This window comes from Salmo salar, chromosome 08, assembly GCF_965601325.2.
Source record: "Salmo salar chromosome 08, fSalSal1, whole genome shotgun sequence".
Classification (NCBI taxonomy): domain Eukaryota; kingdom Metazoa; phylum Chordata; class Actinopteri; order Salmoniformes; family Salmonidae; genus Salmo; species Salmo salar.
In genome coordinates this window covers 25892090-25902729 of record NC_138298.1, presented here as the reverse complement: position 1 = coordinate 25902729, position 10640 = coordinate 25892090, and the positions used below count along the sequence as shown (strand labels likewise).

At 40.3% G+C, this 10640-nt stretch overlaps 1 protein-coding gene across 1 annotated transcript; it reads left to right on the top strand.

The window, feature by feature from the left end:
• Positions 1 to 613: 613 nt before the first annotated feature.
• On the top strand, positions 614 to 4040 carry LOC106602225 (uncharacterized). The gene is made up of 6 exons (XM_045711313.2): positions 614 to 856; positions 2059 to 2157; positions 2267 to 2470; positions 2572 to 2714; positions 2831 to 2931; positions 3248 to 4040. Exons 1-6 carry the CDS (start codon positions 715 to 717, stop codon positions 3399 to 3401), a joined length of 843 nt encoding a protein of 280 aa, XP_045567269.2. The 5' UTR covers positions 614 to 714; the 3' UTR covers positions 3402 to 4040.
• The last annotated feature ends 6600 nt before the right edge of the window (positions 4041 to 10640 follow it).

The following is a 10640-nucleotide window of genomic DNA, read 5'->3' as shown; positions in this document are numbered from 1 at the left end:
CCGGTCACAGAGTGAGATCCATAATGTGTTCTCCATTTGAAGGCTGGTGGTGCTGTAAACTCAGTCAGGATATAAGTAGTCTATATGTCAATTAAGAGGATACCAATTTATTTTAGCAGATACAATATTGGGACCCTGTGAATTCACACTTACATCATATAGCATGATAGAGTCATATCCTGTATTATATTATCAAACTAAGGCTGGTGGGAGTCATATCATGTATTATATTATCAAACTAAGACTGGTGGGAGTCATATCATGTATTATATTATCACACTAAGACTGGTGGGAGTCATATCATGTATTATATTATCACACTAAGACTGGTGGGAGTCATATCAAGTAGTATAATATCAAACTAAGGCTGGTGGGAGTCATATCATGTATTATATTATCACCCTAAGACTGGTGGGAGTCATATCATGTATTATATTATCACACTAAGACTGGTGGGAGTCATATCATGTAGTATATTATCAAACTAAGGCTGGTGGGAGTCATATCATGAAGTATATTATAAACTAAGGCTGGTGGGAGTCACGTGGTGGCCAGTGTTGTGTTAATTTCACACTTTGGTTGACTGATAAAGAGTTTAACTTCCTAAAGTCACACAGACGCAGGACAGTGGAGGGGGAAGACACAGCTACAAACGTATATTAGAGTTGAAGTAAGGATGTAGAAGTTACTGTATTTGACCACAAGTGTGTTAAGATGTCAGAGGGAGTCTATGAAAACTCAGATGGATTTGAAGACAACAAACCTAATGCAATGAAGAACACAGACATTGATGGCCAATTATATGGCAATGTGGGAGCCTTCAAACCCAGTCCAAGAGTTGGAGTTGTTGCTTCAGGTAAGATTGCATGAACACACACACACACACACACACACACACACACACACACACACACACACACACACACACACACACACACACACACACACACACACACACACACACACACACAGGGAAGTGAAGTGGATCTTTTCAGTGGTTCAAACAGCTGTCACTCAAAAACTCAACCAATCAGATTCATTAAGAGAGAAGAGCGCTGCGGCCAGTAATGTCGCCATCTCATCCTCTCTAGTTAAGCCTACCCAGCCTCAATATCCATTTAGAGCAGTTTGTAGTGTCAAATCTATTGTATGGACATTATAATGACCCATGTTTGTAGTCCTGGACTTCCTGAACATGTTGATGTATATTTGGGGGTAAACAGAGGGTCCAAATCCGCAGAAAGGTGAAAGGAAGGGGGAGTTCTGGAAACTCCCTGAATTATCTTGGGGCTGTTACATATGATATTTAATATATGTTAACAGATAGCCTTTGTTCTCCACTTCCCCTCTATTTTCTTTATCTTCCTGGTATGATAGTGTCCTGTCCATCATCACAAATAGCAAGTCCCATTCCCTGGACAGGAGGACTGTGTTGAGATATACTCTGGACAAGATGACCATGTAGAGACATGGAATGATTTTTATATTGTTCTGCAGAAAATGGTTTAACAATAACCACTGTAACAACCTCTCACACTCACACATGCACACAAGCATTTTATGCGTTAGCATAGCCACAACTACCCGTGTCATTTTGTTGATACTTCCCTAGAGTTAACACCTACAGCAGTCCCACAGACAGAGACACACAGATGACTCAGAGACAGAGATATCACTAGAAGCAGAGACGTAACGTGTAGAGGGCTTGCAGTTGATGTACGATGCCTCCTGGTGGCCATGTTGGAAGACCACCACATTAATTCTAGAATCAGAGACTTAATGTATAGTAGACCTACATAGAAAGAAAGACCCAGGCATTGTTAAAGATGTCAAAGGTCATCTATGCTGAACCAGATATGAACAAGAAGGTCAAGTTTGACAGAGGTGAGATGGAGGAGAGGATTGTGGATATCTATGTCAGTGCAGACACCCTGAGAGATGGTGAGACCAGCACCAAGAAAGAAGAGACAGTAGACACTGCTCCTATTAATGGACCAGAAGACCAGCAAACAGGTAACACAAACAAAAAACATAAAAGTCTCTTGTATGTGTCCACAGAGCCTGACAGCTCAGGGAAGAGACCCTTCCTAGTTGCTGCAGTGTGTCTGGGGCTGCTGTGTGTTCTACTGGCTGGGATCATAGGCCTGGCTGTCTACTGTGAGTTTGTGTCCACGTTCATTGCTTATCACCTAGTTGTAAGAAATGCAGGTTATTAGGCCTATTTACCTGGTGTTTTACGTAGTAACTATGTGTTTATACTTTGTAGATAACAGAGCCATCAAAGACTCTGAAGATAAAAGGAACACCTTGTTCCAGAGTTTCTCCCTTTATAAAATCAACGCAACTGAAGAGAGAGACCAGTTACAGACCCGATACAACAACCTGACCAAAGAGAGAGACCAGCTACAGACCAGATACAACAACCTGACAAAAGAGAGAGACCATATTCAGGCAAAGCTTTTTGTGATAGGTGAGATATAAACTGTGATGAATTAGAATAATTATATATCAATGGGTTTTTGAGTATAGAGATACAAACTAAGTTTCTCAATGTGTTTTGCTCTTCAACAGAGCAGCATTGTCAGAAGGGATGGAGATACTTTGACTCCAGTTTGTACTTCCTCTCTACTGAGACTAAAACCTGGAAGGAGAGCAGACAGGACTGTCTGGAGAGAGTTGCAGACCTGGTGATCATAAACAGCAATAAGGAACAGGTGAGAGAGAGAGAGAGAGAGAGAGAGACTCTCTCTTTTCATCAGTACACTAATATGTTTGCAGTATTTTATAAATATATTAAGAGTGACATAATCTTTATCTTTCTCAACAACAGACATTTCTCTTCAACCTCCACACGAGAGCCTGGATTGGTCTGACTGACTCTGTTACTGAGGGGACCTGGAAGTGGGTGGACGGCACAACACTGACCACAGGGTGAGATATTTGACCATTTTAACTTGTGACATGGAGATACAAAACAACAATGATATATTGCTTCCAATCATGTTTGTCAAAATGTATGTTTCTACTTATGAATGTCATTCAATGAGAACTAGAGATGTATCATAGAAATCAAGTCATATTTTTTTATTAAAATGTCATTATATAAAAAATACATATTGTTAATGGTCCATTCTTGATAACATCTTACAGAGTGTGTCTTTAAACCTGAGAACATAGGACTCTGTGTATAATTGAGGAGGATGTTTTTACCACAGTGTCTGACTGTCTGGTTCTCTGTGTCGTTTAGGTACTGGGGGACAGGACAGCCTGATAATGGTGGTCTGTTCTCTGGGCAGGAGGACTGTGTTGAGATATACTATGGACAAGATGACCCTGTAAAGACATGGAATGATGACAAATGTGGGACAAATCATAACTGGATCTGTGAGAAAGCGGTGTGACAATAACCTACTGTAACAATCTCTCTCTGTCTTCTCTCTCTCTCTCTCTCTCTCTCTCTCTCTCTCTCTCTCTCTCTCTCTCTCTCTCTCTCTCGTTGATGGTGGAATACAGTACTGAATGGTTAAGTGATGAATCCACCTAGTGGTTAAAGTGAGAGATGAACTCACCATAGAAGTGAAATAGTCAATGACTTGTCTATGAGCTCTTTTTCAATTTGGCATTACTTGATTCCTCCTCACATTCTCTCTCCCCTCCTTCTCAAAACACATTGGAGAATACAATCCTAGTGGAGTAGGGGCCTTGGACCTTCTCCTCTAACAGGGTTGAAAGGAGGAGAAGAGATAGGAGGAGAGGAATCTAGGAAAGTCTAATTGAGATAGAGGAGGAAGAAGAAAATTAAGAGAATGATGAAGAGATAAAAAATAAGACAAATAATTGTTGTGTTTAGATTTAGAGGAGAGTATGTAGTCATACTGTACTCTGTAAAATTATTCTTCAATATTTTTATTAGAAACATGTTATGTGATTTGCCATAGGCTTATGCTTAATACAAAAAAGTGGGTCCAATTATTAACCTATGTTTATCATTTTAATAATAAGAATAACAAAGTCACAGATTAATAAATAAAGGAAAAATGTTCTTTAACAAGGTCTACCAGCTTCCTGATTGAATGTGATTGGATACTTAAAACAGTGTGACCTGGACACACACAGAGGGCAGAACAGTTCTAAGAGGAAACACACACAAAAAAACTATGCTAATGAAAGATGATAATGACTCAACATTCACTGTACGAGGGACAACGTGTAGGTTACCAATAGCAACACCATGCACCAGTGGACCTGTCTGCTACATACCCACACACTCATCATGGTGTCTATCTGCTGTTGTGTCTCTTCCTGGAGGTTGCTGTCTGTTCAAACCACTGGTTAAGGTGTGAAGTCCTCCCTACATCTATAACACTGTACGTTCTCAGACACAACAGACTGTTAAACTAAAGCAGCTGTTTAACAGGACATACAACATAATATACTGTCTGTTGTACTGTTTGCAGCTCCATAATGAACCAACGTATATGATAAGGGAACAATTAGAATTAGCCTTTATATGTGTATGGAGCAGTCTGAGGAGAGTTATGCTATTGTGGCCAGGAAGAGCTGTGGACAGGACACTATGTACATGTCCATACATAAACAGCCTGAATCTCAGAACACTGGTAAGTACGCCGTAGTCATAGAGACACACACATGGAAGTTTAAACCAATGGTTATTATCCCTCCACTTGCCACACAAACTGTTTACCTTAAGATAATGAGGTTGGCCGATGTCCAATGCCCCAAACACAAGTCTTCCAAACTCAACTGTGTAAAATAAACCTTAACAAACAGATTATTAATATTTTAAAAACAGAACACAACTTGTCTTCCAAACGATGGTGTCTTACATCACAAGGGAAAGGTTTTGAAACAGTCATTAAAATAATTTATTTGTGGAAACTGATACATGAAATGCTACATGCTATGTGTCCCAGGTTACATGTTCTGAAATGTTGGAGGCTCCTAAGGTGTATTTACGATGTATACTAACTGCTGAAAGTTATTTCAATGTTCATGTAGTCATGTGTTCTGTAACTGGGCACTGTCTACTTCCTGTTGCTGTGAAAACCTGTATGGTTAACAACAACATGCACATCCTCCTCAACAGGAAGAGAGATGTGGGTGAGAAACCAGCACTTTAAAAGTGCAGCTATTCTTATTTTTTCATTAACAGATGATACAGAAGAGAATCTTTATACTTGGGATCGATCACTAAATACGGGGTGAATTCTATCTACACTTAAGTCATATTTTAACTTGATGATACTGGGAGACATACTGACATTTGACTAAAGCTGAAGTTAGGGTTCACCCTATATCAATCACTATAGACCACGTTTGATTGTGTCTTGTTGATGATGCTATGGACAGTATCTGTCTCCACAGAGCCTGACAGCTCAGGGAAGAGACTCTTCCTAGTTGCTGCAGTGTGTCTGGGGCTGCTGTGTGTTCTACTGGCTGGGATCATAGGCCTGTCTGTCCCCTGTGAACATCTCAACTTTATGTTACACTAAACCTCACATAGACTGTGTCATTTCGGCATTTGGTGATTTCAGTGGAGCAGTTATTGTTTAGGGCTGTTTTGTTTGGTTATTATTCCTCTCTACCAGTGGCAGTCAGTGCCGTTTAAGATGAGGGAGGACGATTTTATTTTTCATGAGCATGGCCTTTTTCTATTACAGAATACTGGATGACTGTCCTTCATATTCCATTCACCCAGTTCAATGTAACAGCGAAAGGTTTAGGCTACTACATGATACTCAAAATGTCCCTTTACCCATCATGTTGTTGCTACGACCTAGCCTATAAATTAAAATGTACAACGTAGGTGCACGCAGGTCGAGAGAACATTTTGAGGTGACAGACACATTCAATAACGCCTTGCACACTCTTGCCTGCATCTAGCTTATCTAAGGTGTAATTATTAAGGTGTAATTATTAGTCCAACAGTTGCAAACAAGAGTTTCTATTGGACAAATTCAGGTATGCTTATCCCCATTTCTTATATTTGCTTCCATTTAAGAAACGTTTTTCAACATTTTCGGCAGAATGAATACACCCCTGATCACGTGTTAACACAGTTCACTTTCATAGCAGCCAATTTGTATTCCTTCTCGCAACTTAGCGCTCTCCTCCTCTCACCATTTCCCTTCGCTTGTGGACTTCAATAAAAATCACATCAGCTGTGTGTGACCAGCCCAAAAAACCTTTCCAAGCACCCATATAATAACCGGTACACACAGCCTACATCGTTGTCACCATATTAGCTAAAGTAACGTCATAGTCAACATCAGTGGTGATTTTGCAATGTAAATCTTGGTGGGGAAAAAAATCTAATGCAAACTCTAGCGAAGCCGCTACAAAACACAACACAACACAACACTAAACAATACATGATTTAAACGGTGACAAATGGTGCACACAAACTGTTAGGGCCTACATAAATCTGTCCCAACAGCAGAGTCACAACAGCAGTCCCAACACCTTACCACTGCTAGACCTGGCTAATAGGAGAGCCTTGTCTGGCAGTGAAACAGTTAATTTCGCTGGCTGTCCCACCACCACAGAAACCTGTGAGCTAGGCTGAAACAGCTGCAGTTTGGATCTGCCTTCCTCAACAAACCATGTTTGTATGCAGCTTTATTAACTCATTGATTTCTTTTTTTTACATTGTTTGCAAACTGATATGCAACACGAATGAATGCCATAATAACATGAACCAAATAGGCCAATTATGAATGACAGGTCACCACTGCAACAGAGGTAGTTTTGTATTGTTCAGCTTCAGGACTTTGTTTGCAGACTGTCTGATGAGATCTACTTATACCTGATCAGAGATCTGACTTCACAAGCAGACATGACTACAAACCATGTTCCCACACTGAAGCACCACATATGTTCACAAATTCATGCAGACCTTCATGTCTGAACATCAGTGGTGGCTGGTGGGAGGAGAAATAGGAGGATGGGCTCATTGTAATGGTTGGAATGGAATTCATGGAACTGAGTCTTCCCTGTGGCCTTCCCTGTGGCTCAGTTGGTAGAGCATGGTGTTTGCAACGCCAGCATGGTGTGTGCAACGCCAGGGTTGTGGGTTCGATTCCCACGGGGTGCCAGTACAAAAAAAAAAAATGTATGTATTCACTACTGTAAGTCGCTCTGGATAAGAGTGTCTGCTAAATGACTAAAATGTAAATCTAAAATGTAAAAAATGAGTCAAACGTGGTTTCCATATGTTTGTGTTTGATACCGTTCCACAAATTCCATTCCAGCCATTGCAATGAGCCCGTCTCCTATAGCTCCTCCCACCAGCCTCTTCTGCCGCACATGTGCACGCGCACTCACACTCACTGATAATGTACACAGCTCTACCGTGGTTCACCACAGGCCCATTTTCAACTAAAAGTGATGCTGCTGAGAAAGAGTTAACTCTCCCCCTTCTGTCTTTCTAACGCTCCCCTCAACCCAAAGTCAACCACTGCACCGTGTGGTCAGTTGTCATGGTCACAGTCTCTCAGGTTGTGTGACTGGTAGTGATGTCACTGGATGAGTTCTAGCTATTTCTCAGTAACAGGCTTTCTTAATTAAAACATATTGTGGCAGAATCAAGTATTATAATTTCAATAGAATTAAATAGAACATTGTCCATTAAAATATTTGATAAAATATATCACATTAGTTAAATATGGAATGATACCAGTCATCAGTCAGTCATCAGGGTGACTTTACTCATATCCTCCGACTGTTGTTTAGCTCTTTCCTAGCCCGAGTCCCAGATCTGCTTGTACAGTCTTGATAACTCATATATTGTTGCCACGCCAAACAATGACAGCACAAACATATCTGGGACTCAGGCTAGCTGTTTCCCACTAACAAGTATATGTTTCTGATATTTTCCCCCTCAGAACCCACACTAAAGTCTGAGGCCCTCTTGAAGGTGTGACACAGTCATCATCAGACTGAGTCTGGTGTAAACCACAACCACAACACAAACAACCTGACAAAGATAAATGTCATTCAGTTTCCCTAATGTAACTATGCAGGTGTCATCATCACTGTACAGTGTTTTATACATGGGGTGGCCAGGGAGTGGCCAAGGCTACTTCAGGGGGTCAATAGACCATGACTGAAAATTAGTGTGTAACCTTAACCTGGCATCTAAGGAGCATGAATGAATCCTATGATTGCTGATTATTGGTAGAAGTGATAATTCACTTAACCCAGAGTTCTTCAATGTGGCAGATAGTGTGGTCCAAAAGGGTTTCTTCACTAGAATTCTTCTTAGGGATAGCCACCTTTTTTTCCTTTTTCGCCTAAAATGACTGCCTGTAGCTCAGGCCCTGAAGCAAGGATATGCATATTCTTGGTACCATTTGAAAGGAAACACTTTAAAGTTTGTGGAAATGTGAATTAAATGTAGGAGAATATAACACAATAAATGGGGTAGAAGAAAATACAAAGAAAAAACCAACCTGTTTTTTTCTTCCACCATCTTTGAAATGCAGGAGAAAGGTCCCCGTTCTAGCCACCAGTGTGGTAATTCCGATGGTGTCCACAAGACGGCAGCAGTGTATGTGCAACGTTTCAGACGGATAACTTGAAGTATGAGCGAACTACATGACATTTAGTGTGAAGTCACCCAGGTACATTTGGGCAAATCGTGAAGGAGACATTTGTGTTCATATGACATTTTTCTGCAAGAATATCGTCAAATCTGTATACTTGGACTTTGATTTAGCTTTTCCAGAATTAGAAGCCATATTATAAGTTCAACATTTGCAAAACAACCCGTTTTCATAACTTCATAACTCTGAATATTCTTATAATATTTGTCCAAAAGGAAAAGGCAAGCTGTCACACAAGGTTAGTAGCTACATTTAAAGACAGATACAGGGTTTCCGGATACTCCCGTAAAGCCCAGCTCATTAGCTATCTAGCTAGCTTTGTTTGACCCCGATTGTTGCTTATTTGACAAAGTTAGAGTCGTTCAAGTGAAGACAGCCCGCGTCATCGGCGTGCCATGAAGGCGTCGCTCTCTGACCAAATATGGTGTCCTATACGATATAGTACACCATTAATGATATATTGAAGCCTGGTTACGTTCTAGGATCTCTGAGGAATACATACAAACGTGATTTGACTGGTTGAAACAACATTTAGGGTTAGATTTTCACAGATACCTTTCGTTGCAAATTGAACGAGAGGAAATAAAAAATCGATCGTGCATGCTATACGGACCTTTTTAGGATATGAACAAAACGACACTTCATGTTATCTCTGGGACCCTTTGGATGATAAATCAGAGCAAGATTTCAGAATGTAAGTACACATTTTTCCTTCAGAGGTGAATTTATCAAACCTATTGCGTGAAAAAAGTGTTTTGTTGTTAGGAGCTCTCCTCAAACAATAGCATGGCATTTTCTCGCAGTAATAGCTATGTAAATATCACAGTGCAGTTATATTAACAAGAATTTAAGCTTCAGCCGATATAAGACACTTATACGTACCAACATTTGTTGTTTCTCTAAAATCTGCAATCGTCACACAAGGCGTTGCATGATTTACAACTGTCCCGTTGACGGGACACCGATCCCTAAAATGAACATACAATGAATAGTCAGTGTCCTTACCTCGGAACTGCAGCTCAGTCTCTTTCTTTCTTTCTCTCTTTCTTTCTTTCTTTCTTTCTTTCTTTCTTTCTTTCTTTCTTTCTTTCTTTCTCACACACACACACACACACACACACACACACACACACACACACACACACTCACTCACACACTCACTCACTCACTCACTCATATAACTCTGGGTCACTCTGTTACTCACTACTCACTCACTAACTCAGTCACTCTGTTGGAGATCAATATGTTTTCAGTAAATATATAATCTGGGATAGTGTTTGTTGTTACATAAAATAGTTTTACAAGTCACAAATAAAACACACTGCAATTTGACATACCAGGTATCAAGCAAAAATGGACTTGAAAAATGAACATAATTTTGGTGCCCATCAATATTACAAACTTACAGTATCATATTTATGCTCACATATATTATGTTAACTAAAAGCAAAGAAAAGTTTTGGAATTGGCCTAATCAAGACCAAATGAAATCTGTGTGACATGATACCCTTTGGATTTATCATTTTAGAATGTCAGTGTACTAGCTAGTACACAGTGCAGGTGTTAATCATGACCAGAGGGGCCGCCTAAGTGCCAAATTATCCTAGGTAGATTGAAAACAGCATAATTCTGCGGTTCTGGTGAGAACTGGCAAAATGTTTCACAAACTCACTCATGTTGGGGGAGCCTGCCCTCCTTGACTCAACACTGAGAATTCTGAGGTGACAACCTGTCATCAACCATTGTTGTCCTCAGATGGGTTTTAATCCGTTTTAAAGCTGAGAAGCTTCTCTCGCAAGAAGCACTGCTGACTGGTGTAACAACAGAAATCTTACAAAGTCGAAATAGCTCATGGAAGACATCTTTATAAGGTTCTAGAAACACAACAAAGTCAAGGAGAGTAGACGGTCTGTCCCTTCCACTTTTCTCTCTCCTATCAAGAAGCCACTTGGTTTGATGAACCTCATGTTTGATGTCCTCTAAATCTGACTCAAAGGTCTGAGCAGAGGCAAACAG